The 15,806-nt window shown below is 42.0% G+C and overlaps 1 protein-coding gene across 2 annotated transcripts in view; it reads left to right on the top strand.

Moving 5' to 3' along the window:
• Window positions 1-15,806, top strand: part of LOC137353425 (protein phosphatase 1 regulatory subunit 12C-like) — a 76,678-nt gene that overhangs the window by 14,441 nt on the left and 46,431 nt on the right. For both annotated transcript variants that reach the window (XM_068019696.1, XM_068019695.1), the window contains exons 3-9: window positions 3,681-3,799; window positions 4,949-5,108; window positions 7,107-7,251; window positions 7,975-8,049; window positions 12,250-12,332; window positions 14,425-14,594; window positions 14,920-15,023. In XM_068019696.1, coding sequence (XP_067875797.1) covers window positions 3,681-3,799; window positions 4,949-5,108; window positions 7,107-7,251; window positions 7,975-8,049; window positions 12,250-12,332; window positions 14,425-14,594; window positions 14,920-15,023 — 856 coding nt within the window. The remainder of the gene's footprint in view (window positions 1-3,680; window positions 3,800-4,948; window positions 5,109-7,106; window positions 7,252-7,974; window positions 8,050-12,249; window positions 12,333-14,424; window positions 14,595-14,919; window positions 15,024-15,806) is intronic.

Raw genomic sequence — 15,806 nt, 5'->3', positions numbered from 1 at the left:
TTGCTTAAAAGCTAATTCTTTTCTAACCTTTGCCAGTTCTGATGAAGGTCACAAACCTGAAACATTAACTTTGCTTCTCTTTCCACAGATGCTGCAAAACCTGCTGAGTATTTTCAGCACTTTGTTTTTGTTTCAGATTTCTAGTATCTGTGGTATTTTGCTTTTATCTTCGGTTAGTTAGTTGTTGCTTATGAGTCAACTGACAGGTTTAGATTTGAGCCCTCAGTAGCTGCACAATGATGAGTACGGGATGCCTTTTATAAAATGTATTGTATTTCCCCAGTCTCCATTTCTGTCTATGTACAACAGTTGTACAGCTATCCCTGGTGACACTTTGAAATGGCATTCTTTGTTTATTAATTCATTGATTTTTTTTTCATTAACTCTATTGAGAGCCACCATTAAACAATTGTTAGCAACAGCATAGCTGAAGGTTTAGGACTTATAAGGAGCAAAAATTGTTACGACCGGGGCAGGAGGAGTGCACAGTCTTTTCTAGTTCCACTTCTCCACAGGCCACAACATATATTTTAAATGTTTACCTGTTTACCGATGCGGTCAATCATATACTCTACTCATTATCCCAGAATAAAATACACCAACCAGGTTTCTTTAATAAACAAAATTTTCAGTTTATTATAAAGCAAGACTTATCCAGTAGCAAAGCATTAACACACAGATTGAAATATGAAAGTTCCCTTTTAAAATCCCCCACATACAAACTCTCATTCACAGGTTGAAGAAGGCAAAAAAAAAAAAGAAATTTTCTCTGCAGAGCCCTTTTACAAAAAACAGACAAGAAAATACTTTGGCCAAATACTTGCTAATTCTTGAAGAAAACTGATGAGATATGCTGTGTCCAAAAATAGCATGCAGTCTCGCGTCTGAGAACACGTAGACGGGTCACTGGGATCTTTTCTGGACCAGTTCTTTTCAGGTGGTGTCGAGAATTAATCTGGCAGTTTTTTCAGGAGAAATGCGGCACCAAGGGTTTCAGTTATCACACTCTGGATTCTCAGGGTTTCTTCAAAGAGGTAGAGAAAGAGTCGCACTGGGTGTTTCTCTCTTGGCAGGTTGATTTCCAACTGCTTTTAACAACACTGTCCACGCCCCAACTGGACCAAAAGAATGATCCAAAAGCGAAACCCCAAACAGCAATTCAGAACCTCCTGACCTCCTTATAAATCTTGACATGTCACTTCTCTAAACATCTCCCCCAAAGTCACCCAAGATTTCTGTTTATTGAGCTTAAGGCATGTGATTTCTCATAACGGTTGTTTTCAAACAAGACCTCTGTGACCCTTGCTTAAAAAAAAAAATCCATGGAGTCTCTTCAGTTTTCCCAAATAAACCAATGTCTGTAATTCTAACACGCGAGTCCTTTAACAAAAGAAGCACTTTCATAATAAACCCTACATGTCCTTTATGAAAATTGGTAGGTGTGGACTGAACTGGGCCCCCTGTGCAGTACATCAAGTTGTATTTATATAGCACCTTTAACGTAATAAAATTTCCCAAGATGCTTCACAGGAGCATTGGATACCAAACCACATAAGGCAATATTAGGGCAGATGGCCAAAAGCTTGTAGCATTTGGTTTTGCTCTGTCAGGAGAATATAATTGGAATGCTGGCAGAAATACACCAAATACCTGTTTCGCTCAACCAAAGCCATAAGGCAATTAAGAACCCAAATACTGTGTTTGTGTGTGTGCCCTTCTTCCGCCTTCCCCCATCCCCCCCAGTGCAGTGAATTTAAATTCCCCTTCAAATCTCACCATGGCTTCTCCCTGTCCTGTCTCTGCCATCTCCTCCAATCTTTTATACCTTCTAACTCTGGCTTTGTATGTCTGTTTCCTCTTCCCATCTCTGCCGTCATCCACCGCTGGTGGCAGAACCTTCAACTGCCTGAGTCATTCTTTGGAAATCCTATCCTACATTTTTCCACTTCTCTCTCTGCACTTGTTAAAAACCTTCTGAAAAGCCATTTTTTCCCACCAAACTTTTGATTACCATTCCTAACTTTCCCTCCATGCCTTCATGTTCATTCCTTTTTCTGTTCCCTTTGGGACTGTTTTTGTGTTAAACTGCCATGTAAATGCAAGTTGCTGCTTGTTGCAAATTAGCCCCATGTAACAGGAGATCCAGGCTTAAACATGTATTGGGAGACCACCCGAGTGTCAGTTATTTAGGAATTTGGGATGCCAGTCTGGGAACATAGGAAGAAGAGGCGGCCATTTAGGAACATAGGAGCCGGCCGGTTGAGCCTGCTCCACCATTCAATATAATCATGGCGGATCTTCCACTTCAATGCCTTTTTCCCTCACTATCCTCATATCCCCTTATGTCATCTGTATTTAGAAATCTGTCAATCTCTGCTTTAAACATACTCAATGACCTGAGCTTCTACAGCCCTCTGGGGTAGAGCATTCCAAAGATTCACAACCCCGAGTAAAGAAATTTCTCCTTGTCTCTGTCCTAAGTAGCTTCCCTCTTATTTTGAAATTGTGTTCCCTGGTTTTAGACTCTCCTACCCTGTTTATCCCTTTAAGTATTTTGTAGGTTTCAATGAGATCACCTCTCATTCTTCAAAACTCTAGAGAACTCGAGGCCCAGTTTCCCCAATCACTCCGAATCTGGAATGCACTGCCTGAAGGGGTGGTAAAAACAGGAACCCTCACAACATTTAAGAAGTATTTAGATGAGCACTTGAAACACCATAGCATTCAGGGCTATGGGCCAAGTGCAGGAATATGGGATTAGAATAGTTGGGTGCTGTATGGCCGGCACAGACACGATGTTTCTGTGCTGAATAACTCTATGACTCTTCATAAGACAGTCCCATCATCCCGGGAACAAGTCTGGTGAACCTTCGGTGCACTCCCTCTATGGCAATAATATCCTTCCTAAGGTAAGGGGACCAAAATGGGTCACAGTACTCCAGGTGTGGTCTAACCAAGGTTCTGTACAATTGAAGCAAGACTTCACTACATCTGTACTCAAATTTGTCCCATGAACTCATTCCACCGTTCAGTGAGATCATGGCTGATCTGTCACCTAACTCCATAACATCTGCCTTTGCCTCATGTTCCTTAATACCTTTAGTTAATAAAAAATCGATCAATCTCAGATTTATAATTAGCAATTCACCTAGCATCAACTGCACTTGCGAACATAGATTTCCAAACTTTACCACCCTTTGTGTGTAGAAGGATTTCCTAACTTGAGTCTTCATCAGTGTTACACTACAGGGTGACTGATGTATTCCTTCTCCATGCATCCTTTGTTAAAATATTTAGTACGATCTACTCTAAGATGCTCTCAGGACTTCACAATTAGATAAAAACACATGTGAGAAAGGAATTGAAGGTTAGATGCAGAAGGATGGGAGGAGGCTCATGTGGCACATAAATGCCAGAATGGATCAGAGGGACTGAATGGCCTGTTTCTGTACTGTCTGTGTAAAATGAAGAAACACTTTGCATCTTCCAGTTTTGCCTTCTGCATGCAACCTCCACAAGTTTTAAATTGTAAGCTTAGTATTGCTTAATCATTACTTACTTAATTATCTTGGCTTCTCTCCTGCTTTAAACTCTGGTGTCCTGCACCTCCCCTCTATCTGTTTCTCAATTTGTTTTCAACCTGAAACCATACATGTTCAGTTTTTAAAAATTTGTTTCAGGTGTTTAATCAACCATGGTGCCAATATTGCTGCTGTGAATAGTGATGGGCAGTTGCCAATTGACCTTGCAGAGGAGGACTACATGGAGACCCTGCTACAAGATAACATTACCAAGCAGGGTATGTTCAAACGTCTGGCAACTGAGTGGTACAACAATGTGTAAATTAGGAATGGAATTGATGTTAACCATAGCTCAGTGGTGTCTCACTCTTGCTTCTGAGTCAGAAGGTTGTGGATTCAAATCCCGCACTAGAGACTTGAGCACAACACAATATGGTGGGAGTGCTGCACTTTCGGAGAGGCCATCTTTCAGATGAAACGTTGAACCAAAATCCCGTTTCCTTTTTCAGGTGGGTCGTAAACGGTCCCCTGGCACAGTTTGCAGAACATCAGGGGAGTTTTCCCTGTGTCCTGACCGATATTTATCCCTCACCCAACATCACTAAAACAGATTATCTGGTCGTTATCACCTTGCTGTTTGTGGGACTTTGCTGTGTGCAATTTGATTGCTGTGTTCCTGCATCAGTGACGACATTTGGTTATTAGATATATACTTGAAAATGAAAACTTTACAGGGCTGTGGGAAAAGAGCAGGCAACTGGAACTAGTTGGATATTTTCCTTGTGTTGTATGAGTCTATGCCTTCAAAAGTAATTCATTGGCTATCAAGCGCTTTGGGATGTTGTGAAAGACAAATGCTAGTCTTTCTTTCCTGTTCAGCTAGCAACTTTTCTTGGCACATTTAAGTGTACCCAAGATCAGATCTGCCACTTGTAGTAAATCCTCATTAACTTAACCATCCTTCATAATTTGCAACACATTGAAATAGTGGAATTCAGGTCAGTGCTTATGTTTGTCCAAGAACAGTGAAAGCTGCACACCTTGTTGACCTGGGAATCTTGCTGGGCCCTGAAGCTTTTCTCAGTGGTGTGGTTTCATGTTGTAATGTGAAAATGGGACATTCGGGAGGTATGGTCACAACTACTGCTTTTATCATCAGCACATGTTCACATATATAATGCCCACTGATTTAATATTAGCTCTCAGTTTGGCAACCGCTCGATTTTAAAATGCATCCTGTTTACGCAGTTGGGGCTGTGTTGTGATTTTTAAAATATAGTGACTTGGTGTGTATTGATTTAAAGCACTTGTTGCAGTTCTTGTCACTTTTTGAGTTTTAGGGTGTTGCTGCTTTGTTGTGATATATTAAACTTTTATGTCCTTGCTGCGTTTGCAGTGTTAGAAAGCTCCTGTTCTTGTTTCTGTAGGGATTGATGTGGAATCTGCAAGGCGTGAGGAAGAAGACTTGATGCTGCAGCATGCCAGGCAGTGGTTAAACAGTGGGAAGATCGAAGAGGTATCTCACCCAAAATCTGGTGCCAATGCTGTCCATGTAGCTGCAGCCAAAGGTTACATAGAGGTGATGAGGCAAGTATAATTCCCTTTTACCCTTTGTCTGAAATGTGCTCAAACCAAGGTTATGATGGTTTGAATTGTGCTCTCTGCCCCAAATCAGCTCACTATGCAATGTGCTATTAAAGGCTCCAACTTTGGCCTCCGAGTCCTTTTGCTAAGGAGGAGGGTTGGTGGGAGGAATCGCCTATGTTCCTAATTACTATCTAGTCATCCTTATGGAAAGTGACCTTGTGAGGATAAGATCAGGTTCTGAGGTGATGTCTGACTCAATTGGTAATGCATTCTTACCTCCAGAGTCAAAAAGTTGCGGCTTCAAGCCTCGCCCACAACTTGAACACACGATGTTGGCTGACAATGTTAGAATAGTGCACTGTCATATGCAGGGCTTTGATTGAGATGTTTTTTTAAAAAAAAACCCTGTCTGCCTACTCGCATGGACATTAAAGGTCCCATGTGCAAAAGAATTGTCATGTTTGCCTACAACAGTAATTGAAATGTATGTGGCCTGCTTTGGGCCTGAAAGATGGACACAGCTATATAAATGAAAATTCTTTTGTTTTTCTACCTCTGAGGTGAGATGTCAGAGTCATTTACAACATAGAAGGAGGTCATTCAGCCCATCGAGTCCATGCTGGCTCTCCGTGGAGCAATCCAGTCAGTCCCACTCCCCCACTCAATCCCCATAGCCCTGCAAGTTTGTTTATTTCAAGTGCTCATCCAATTTCCTCTTGAAAGTCATTAATTGTCTCCGCTTCCACCACCCTTGTGGGCAGTCATTACCACCCGCTGCGTTTAAAAACAATTCTTCCTCACATTTCCCCCGGCATCTCTTGCCCAAAACTTTTAATCTGTGTCCTCTAGTCCTTGTACCATCAGTTAATGGGAACAGTTTTTCCTTGTCTACCTTATCTAAGCCTGTCATAATCTTGTACACCTCTATCAAATCTCCCCTCAATCTCCTTTGCTCCGCTCCAGGGAGAACGACCCCAGCTTTTCCAACCTAACCTTGTAACTAAAATCCCCCATTCCCAGAACCATTCTGGTAAATCTCCTCTGCACCCTCTCGAGGATCTTCACATCTTTCCTCAAATGTGGTGACTGGAACTGGACGCAAACTCTAGTTGGGGCCTAACCGGAGCTTTATAAAGATATTTTATTTTTATCAGGGCTGTGGTTGCATTGCTGTCTTCATTTTGATGTATTACCACGCACTTGTATCTTTTTGTCAGAAGTAGCCCAGGTCAAAAATCAAGAGATTGGATTCCAGAGTGCACTAAAGCAAGAACTGCAAGATCAGATCCAGTATGTTGTCTCTGGCATCCATACCAAGAGTTGTACAGATCCAACCTGGTGTGATTGCATGTTTTGAAAGTCCTCGACAGTCCACTTGAGTCCTTTGGAAACTGTCATATTTTATAATGTTGCAAGAGAACAGATGCTTGCGCTGCCACTCTCCTGACCGCAGGAAAGAACTGCCCAAGGAGCAGATCCCTGTGTGTTTTTAAACACAGAGACCTGTTGTCAGCAAGCTCAGGGGTGCAATTGGGCAGTATAATTTTGGTTGCTTGGCTGCACTTTGCACTCCGAAGATATGTGTGAGGCCAATAACTGGGATAACTGCAGCTTTATTTACAAATATATATAGTTATGTGGAAAGCCTGGGTTTTGTTCTCCTTTAGAACAGAGAAGTTTAAGGGGACATTTAATAGTGTTCAAAATTAAAAGGATTTTGATAACATAGGGAGAAACCGTACCTGAAAGAGCAGAGGGGTGAGACTATTTGGTAGCTCTTTCAGAGAAATGGCACAAGAACACTGGGGCGAAAGGCCACCTTCTATGCTATATGATTCTTTGATTGAAGAGCCCCTGCAAGAATATTTTTCATCTCTTGTTTTCTCTGCTTCAAATATTGTCATATTTTTGGAAGAAGTTCTCTTGAGTACTTACCATCTGTGATGACTCAGCCTAACCTCAGTAACCTTCCATTTTGACAGTGTAATTTAATTGCAGGCTACTCCTTCAGGCAGGGTTCAGTGTCCACGCACGGGACAAAGATGGCTGGACCCCATTGCATGCTGCTGCACACTGGGGAATGGAGGATTCTTGTAGGCTTCTTGTGGAGCATTTCTGTGACATGGAAGCGCTAAATAATTCGGTAAGTTTCTTTGTTATAAATTAATTTTTCAGTTACTTACTTTCAACTAATTTAGCAGAAATAAGGAAAATATTTTAATGGGAATTTCTAAGGAGAATTATCTCCCTCTACTGTTGCTATGAGAGTTCAAATTAGCTACCATCCAGTTACCATAGTAAAATCCAAAAAAATCTCTCAGGAAGACTCCCATGCCTCGTACACAATCTGTTGAAACTAATGGAAGGGAAATCAGATGCAAGAGCTATATGATCTTCGCCAACAGAATTGCCTTCCTGAGCTTCACTCAGTAGATACTTAACAGCCTGATGATGAAAGTGAAAATCTATTCTGTTTTCTACAAAAAGAATGGGAAGCAGCATATTCAAAGCGGCAAGTTTGGCAAACTTTACACTGGTTTCTCCTTCCAGAAATTGGTATTTAAGCAAGTTTTTACTTTTTTGTGGCCCACGAGAAAGAAGAAAAGGCTTGGGAATCCCTTCGTCAAAAGGTTCATGGATAAAAATGGGTCCTTGTAATTGAATGCAACGACCAGTGAAAGTGTCTTTGAGAACAGGAGGGGCAAAATGAATTGTGAAAATGGTCCAAAAAAATTGCATAAGGGCAATGAATTGGTCCCTGAGCAAATATTTAATTATCAGTGTGGCTGTTAATTATACTAATGGCATTTAATCTCAAATTGGTTCATGGCAATTTGCATCAAAGGGATTTTCATTTTCTTGTTAGGGCCAGACACCATTTGATGTTGCAGATGAGGACATTTTGGGATTACTTGAGGACCTGCAGAAGAAACAGGATGACGTGAGTGTGATTAAATTTATATATCTTGCTAATATCTTTATTTGATTAAATATCATATCTGTGCACAGTTCCTGTTATCACATTTTGTACTTTTTATTATTAATAATTCCTTTTGTCCATGTTTATAATGGCTTTTGTCTCACCACGCTCTCCACAATCTGGTCTCTAGGATCCTGCAAATCACTTGCTGCTTTGTGGGATCTGCATTTTTTTCTCAGAAACTGATGCATTTAATATCCAAAATAATTTTTAAACAAAATACTTTTTAAAATCACACATTAAATATTAACACAAGCCAAATTAATCCAATTGACTGTCCTTTTTTGACTTAGACCGTAACCTGAAGTTTTTACAACAGCCCCTCTCAAAAGCCTGCACTTGGACTTGATGTTTTTGCCCAGAGCTGTGAACTGAATTTAGATTAAGTGTTTTGAGCATGCGCCGTGTACTTTGCCATTATAGCTGTTTCTGGTCAGTTTTTCGAACTTTTAGTGATTTAAAGTCTTAAAGGTGAGGTTGTGTACATGTGTGTCTTAAGAGCGTGAACAAAATATAGTCATTACACATCTGTTATGGCTCTTGTATATTGCTTCAGAAAATGTATTCAGGTGAGAGAGAGAGAGGCAGTGAGTGTCTTTCCTCAAGGTAATGTTCAATTTCTTTTTCTCCCGCACACCCCCCCCCCCCCAACCCCCCAAAAGAGTTGAATTTTGAAGCCGACTTATTCCCTCAACTGTGTTCTAAGATTCTATAGGATAAATTCTAATTATTAATGCCTATGAGGAAGAGAAAAATACAAATATAGCGCTTTTTTTTTTTTGTTGCTCATTCTACTTTGGGCTGCTCTCCCCAAAGAAATTGTGCTTTGAAAGAAACTAAGCTGCTTTATTAGAAACTGATTGGAAAGAGGAAAAGCAAGAAATAGATTGAGGATGACGCCTCTAATCTTTCACAGTCTGCCTTGAAGGGGAAGGATGGAGAGTTATGGGTCAGATGTGGGACACCAGATTGTGAGAGGGGGACTCTACAGAGTTTGAGTGGGTAGTTCAAAGGAGAAGAGGTAGGGACAGTGATGGGCCTAATAAAAGGGTGGGGTTAGTTGGAAGAATGAAGGGTAGGGGGTGCTAGGCGCAGGGTGGATGGGGAGAGAGCATGATTAATTACAGGAAGGGGTAGGAAGTGAGTTGCTGAAGGCCACTTTCCCTTACTGCAAATGGAGTCTACACTATTGGTGCTGCCTTTGCATGCCACAACATCTATCACTTCCCATGTGAAGAAGCAGAAGACAGCAGAAAAAGAAGTAAAAAGAATGAAGGGGAGGGAAGAGAGAGAGGGGAGTAGCAGCAGGGACAGAAATAGGGAAGGCACCAGAGACAGATAAACGAGACTATATTCTCTGTATTAATGTGCAAAGCCACAGTTCAACCAGTGGTTAAAATAAAAATCTTACACCTGCTTACATTTCCTATAATTTCCATTATAATTAGGTGAGGTTAGAGTGACTGCCCTTGACATCAAGGCAGCATTTGACCGAGAATGGCAACTGGAGGCAACTAGCAAAACTGGAGTCAATGGGAATCTGGGGTGGAAACTCTCTGCTGGTTGGAGTCATACCTAGCGCAAAGGAAGATGGTTGTGGTTGTTGGAGGTCAATCATCTGAGCTCCAGAACATCACTGCAGGAGTTCCTCAGGGTAGTGTCCTAGGCCCAACCATCTTCAGCTGCTTTATCAATGACCTTCCTTCAATCATAAGGTCAGAAGTGGGGATGTTCGCTGATGATTGCACAATGTTCAGCACCATTCGTGACTCCTCAGATACTGAAGCAGTCAGTGTAGAAATGCAGCAAGGCCTGGACAATATCCAGGCTTGGGCTGATAAGTGGCAAGTAACATTCGCGCCACACAATTGCCAGGCAATGACCATCTCCAACAAGAGAGAATCTAACCATCTCCCCTTGACATTCAATGGCATTACCATTGCTGAATTCCTCCACTATCAACATCCTGGGGGGCTACCATTGACCAGAAACTGAACTGGAGTAGCCATGTAAATACCTTGGCTACAAGAGCAGGTCAGAGGCTAGGAATCCTGACTCCCCAAAACCTGTCCACCATCTACAAGGCACAAGTCAGGAGTGTGATGGAATACTCTCCACTTGCCTGGATGGGTGCAGCTCCAACAACACTCAAGGAGCTCGACACCATCCAGGACAAAGCAGCCCGCTTGATTGGCACCCCAACCACAAACATTCACTCCCTCCACCACCGATGCATAGTGGCAGCAGTGTGTACCATCTACAAGATGCACTGCAGCAACACACAAAGGCTCCTTAGACATCACCTTCCAAACCCGCGACCTCTACCAACTAGAAGGACAAGGGCAGCAAATGCATGGGAACACCACCACCTGCAAGTTCCCCTCCAAGTCACACACCATCCTGACTTGGAACTATATCACCGTTCCTTCACTGTCGCTGGGTCAAAATCCTGGAACTCCCTTCCTAACAGCACTGTGGGTGTACCTACCTCACATGGACTGCAACGGTTCAGAAGTCAGCTCACCATCACCTTTTCAAGGCAATTAGGGATGGCAATAAATGCTGGCCTGGCCAGCGACGCCCACATCCCATGAATGAATTAAAAAAAATAATAAATTCCCGTGTCCACATTTCTAATGTAAACTTGTCATGATGTAATTGTATCCTCTTGCCGGTGGCAAGATGCCATCACTTGCATCCACAGCATGACAAGTTTACATAGACAATTTCTATTATAAAAGTGGACACTGGAATTTAGAGGAGAATGTGTGGCTTTAACCTGGGGACTCTCTTCCATCTGCTCCATGGCTGAATTGTATCCATCTCTAACTGCACTGCACCTGTAGATTACACTTGGTCCTCACTTCCTATATCCAATACTATAAGAGATTGACTAGAATTTAAAACCTGGCACTTCGGTAAGAAATAGGCTCAACCAATTAAGACAGTGAGTAGTTGCATCATACAGACAAGGAATGCCCAGCTTTGAACCTCATACCTTTTTTTTTAATTCTTTCATGGGATGTGAATGTTGCTGGCAAGGCCAGCAATCATTGCCCATCCCTAATTGCCCTTGAGAAAGTGGTGGTGAGCTGCTTCCCTCAACCGCTGCAGTCCACAAGGTGTAGGTATACATACCCACAGTGCTATTTAGTAGGGAGTTACAGGATTTTGACTTAGTGATAGCGAAGGAGCGACAATATAGTTCCAAGTCAGGATGGTGTGTGACCTTGGAGGGGACCTTGCAGGTAGTGGTATTCCCATGCATCTGCTGACCTTGTTCTTCTAGGTGGTAGAGCTCACATGTTTGGAAGTGCTGCCAAAGGAGCCTTGGTGAGTTGCTGCAGTACATCTTGCTTATGGTACACACTGCTGCCACTGTCTGCCGCAGGTAGAGGGAGTGAATGTTTAGGATGGTGGACGGGGTGTTAACCAAACTATCTGCTTTGTGCAAGATGGTGTCGAGCTTTTTGAATGTTGGAGCTGCACTCATCTAGGCAAGTGTAGAGCATTCCATCACACTCCTGACTTGTGCCTTGTAGATGATTGGCAGGCTTGGGGAGTTAGTAGGTGAGTTACTCACTGCAGAATTTCCAGCCTCTAACCTGCTTTTATAGCCGCTGTATTTATATGACTGACCAGAAACTTAACTGGACCAAAGGTAACCCCAGGATGTTTATGGTGGGAGATTCAGCAATGGTAATGCACTTGACTTGACTGAGTTACAAGGTGGCAGGGTTCAGCACCTCTGGTTTGGAGAGGGAACATCAGTTAGAGATTCCACTCCTAATTGCTATCTAGTTACATTGGAAGTGTATACTTCTGGACAAATATAAGATCAGGCCTCAACTATGATGCCCCACAAAAAGCACCTCCAATCTGGTTATCTGGAATAGCACAGGACAAGGTAGCAGAGGCTGTCCATACAGGAATACTCAGCTAGGAGCTGGTGATTTCAGGAGGGTGAAGGAAGAGGATGCTTGAATTTAGTCACAATGAGGGCGAGTTGTAAAAAGCAGGTAACCTGTTACTCCCCAGCGCTTGTATGTCTCACTTATGAGTGCACCAAAAACTACAAATGCAGCAATTAAACAGAAGCATTAAGAACTTGGATAATTTATGATGCAATTGTGTTTGGTCTGCATTCTTCTATTAACACAGCTGAGGACAGAAAAAGAAGAAAAGATGAAACGAGCCATTATTGAAACCACCATACAGCAGCAGCAGCCGGCTAAACCCAGGAAGTAAGGAATTTCTGCGCTAAATACAATCTAACCTTGTAATTGCAAACTCATGGGGCAATAGTGTTTTTATATTGCTGAATTTATTTTATTGACCTTTGTGCTTTTTTTGAAATGAGATTCATAGGGATAGGAAGACTTTTTTGCTTCTTCTCCCTTTTCTGTCCTAGCAGATCACTTGCTTTAAAACAGTACAAAATCAATAAAATGTTAATGAAATGCAGAGTTTTGAATAACAGGGATAAAAACTGCCCCATCCCAAACGAGGTTCACTGTGAAGATTTTGAACTTTTTTTTAATGGTCATTTATGGCACAGAAGGAGGCCGTTTGGCCATTCGAGTCCATGCCAGCTATCCAGTCAGTCCCACTCCCCCACATATCCCCGTACCTCTGCAAGTTTATTTTCCTGAAGTGCCCATCCAATTTCCTTGTTTAACTTGGACGATGAATTCCAAATTCACAACATGCTGGTGGGTATGTCTGATTTTATTTCCACTGGTGACTTGGTTTGTGAATTATGCTCATTTACCAGTCATTGTTTTGTTCATTGCAATGAGCTGGATGAATATAACAAATGCGATTGCAATAATTGGAGGTGGGTGGTGTTCTTGCAGGTCAGCTGTAATTATATTGCTTAACTCCTGGTGACTCAGATGATAAAGGCAGGACACAACTGATGCATAAAGAAGAGGATTGTTTCCTTGTCTGTGCTGAGTTAGTTGATCTCTGTGGTGGCAGTGGGAATCCTACAGTGCATCTCTGAAATAAGCTGGGATTCCTCCTCCTGAGCCCTAACCAGTGATTTTTCTCCCCCTTCCTTTTTTTGCCCCACCCTCCAACTAAACTATTTCTTTACTGGAAAATGTGTATTTGAATGTTAGTTGAGGACAGGATCAGGATTTGCTGTTGTCTTCCATGATCAACTCTCTTAAGGCTCATAGTTGAGGGACTGCTTGGGTGAGGTACTGGTGGCCTAAGCGTGGAGTGCTGCCAAACAAAAGCTGGCACCTTCAGGACTGGAGAGAAGAAAGCTGCAAAAACATCAAAAGGAAGGGGGATTGCTTATTGGAGTTTGAGATTTTACAAGTGTGGAGAATTTGGATCCAGGAATGTTGAAGGATGTGGGGCAGGGATGGAATCTAATTTAAACATGAGGGTTGAAGTCAAGGTAAAATAGGAAATCTAAGCAAGACTTTTCATTTCTGAAAGGTGATAATATTTGCACAACAGATTATAGTTCCCACCACTTAAAACATCCATGTTTAAAACGGGCAGTCATTTATATTGGCCAAAAAGCCTTAATATTTACCATTTGCATTAATGTCTTTTCAATGTTGACAGTTGTAGAGTCCTAAGTGCTCACTTTCAATTTAGACAGAAACATCTGTGATTACTCCATAGTTTGTACCTGGTTTTGCTGCACTAAATGTTTGAACAACCAGAAGTAAATAACACCTTGTTGGTGTTCAGTTACCCTTTGTGTACTTAACCCCTGCTAATGCCCTCGAAGCGGTATAGGATTACAGTTCGTACTAAGCACTGATGTAGCCTAAAGCTAGTTGCATCGCATGCTGTTTAGTTTATTCACTGGTGGTCTACAGAATTCTTGTGATTGCGCGATTGCAGTAATTAACATTCTAGCAACATTGGCTATGATGGGGAGAATTGCATACGCATGAACGTGCCCACTATAAGCGATGAGGACTCTTAAGAGTTGCGGAACAGGAAACCGTGATCGGGTTTAAAAAAAGATAGGGTGAATTGCTAGTGGCAAAGGTGATCCAGGGTGTTTAGTTTGGAAGAGCTGCTCGATGAACCAGTGGCTTTCTGTTCAAAATATTACTGCTGCTATGTAAATATCTGGAGCAATTTCAGTAACGTATGATGCTAGCTTGTTGAACCGATTTATATTGCCTTCAAGTGAACAGAAAAGTAGCAATGTGAAAGTACAGGATTGTTTGAGAGTGAACTGTTGAAATGTGTAATTTTTTGTGGGGGGGTGCAGGGTAGGGCTTCAAACTTGTGAATTACCAGCAAGAAAGATTTTTTAGTATTGATCCTTTTTTTTCCCCCATCGTACTTTTGCTGTACTAGGAGCTCGGTGTGCCGGATGAGCAGCAAGGAGAAGATTTCAGTGCAGGATCTGTCAAAGGAGCGCAAGACCTTAGAGTCATTGCCTTTGGGGGAAAGCAAGAAAGAGGAATCGAGCAGTTCAAGTTCAGAGACTGAGGAGGCCTCAGAATCTGACTCAGAATGTGAAGCTGGTAAGCTCTGATTTAAAAAAAAAAATTGCAAAAGTTCTTTCTGTTTCCTAGCCACACTTCCGTGAATAATGCTTAGAAAGATATGATTATGAATTTTATTAGAAATTTAAGTAGTGAAACCTACTTGGATATAATTAACCTATTTAATTGTAGAAATATGGTGTCTGACTCAACTAAATGATTGAGGATGCAAAATAGAATGGGATTTGTCTAATAACCTTTCAGCACATGGAGCAAACCTAAAGCTTGGATAATAGTTTTCTTCTGGAAATGTTCTGTCAGATTGTTTTCTCTGCTGATCAGGTTTTCTTTGCATTCTGAGCAGAAAAGAATAAGAAACCTGACCTCCGTAATGATTCCAATAACTTAAATGGCACTGAAGTTATTCCTCTAGCACCTCCTGTCACACTTGCACCATCAAACCTAAAGGTAAGAGTATTGAAAGTTTTGGTTTCAGCACAGTGCTGAACTGCAATTTTGTGTTGTATGCAGGGACCTCAGTCAGTTCCACTACAGGGCAACAGCTGAATTGGGAAAAAAATGGTTATTTTAATAAATTTCACTTGAACTGAATGATGGGCCACCATGTGGGAGGGAAGATTCTCGCTTGAACTATGCTTAAATTTTGAGGCTTTGGTAGGCTGGGAGCCAATATAGTGAGCACAGGCGCAATGAGTGAGTAGCAGTTGGTGTGGATTTAGAGTTGGGCAGCAGAGTTTTGGGTGAGCTCAAGTTTATGGAGGGTAGAAGATGGAAGGTGATGAGGGGAGCATTGAAATAGTAGAGTCTGGATCTAGTAAAAGCATGGATGAGGGTTTTAGCAGCAGATGAACTGATGGGTGGCGATCAGTGGAATTACGAAGGTGGAAGTAGGCAGTGTTTATGATGGAGAGGATATGGTGTGTGAAGCTGATCTGAGTGAATTATGATACCTAAAGTGACAAACAATCTGTCTCAGCCTAAGTTAGTGGTCAGGAAGGGTTTGGAATCAGCTGCTGAGGGAACAGAATTTGTGGCAGCAGCCAAAGAGAATGGCTAACAACACAGGGTGCTGATGCAGAGCTGGATGTTGTTGGTGTACATGTGGAACCTAGTGGAGAAAAGGAGTCAGGGGTTATCTTTGAAGGATGGTCCTGGAGTGGTGAGCAATTTTGGCAGTTGGGAGCAGGGCCAAATAGTGCTCAATGTCGTCGAGCTAGATCTGGCAATAAA

Source organism: Heterodontus francisci, chromosome 41, assembly GCF_036365525.1.
Source record: "Heterodontus francisci isolate sHetFra1 chromosome 41, sHetFra1.hap1, whole genome shotgun sequence".
Lineage (NCBI taxonomy): Eukaryota > Metazoa > Chordata > Chondrichthyes > Heterodontiformes > Heterodontidae > Heterodontus > Heterodontus francisci.
Note: the sequence above shows the minus strand (reverse complement) of the source record. Positions and strands in the feature narration are given on the sequence as shown.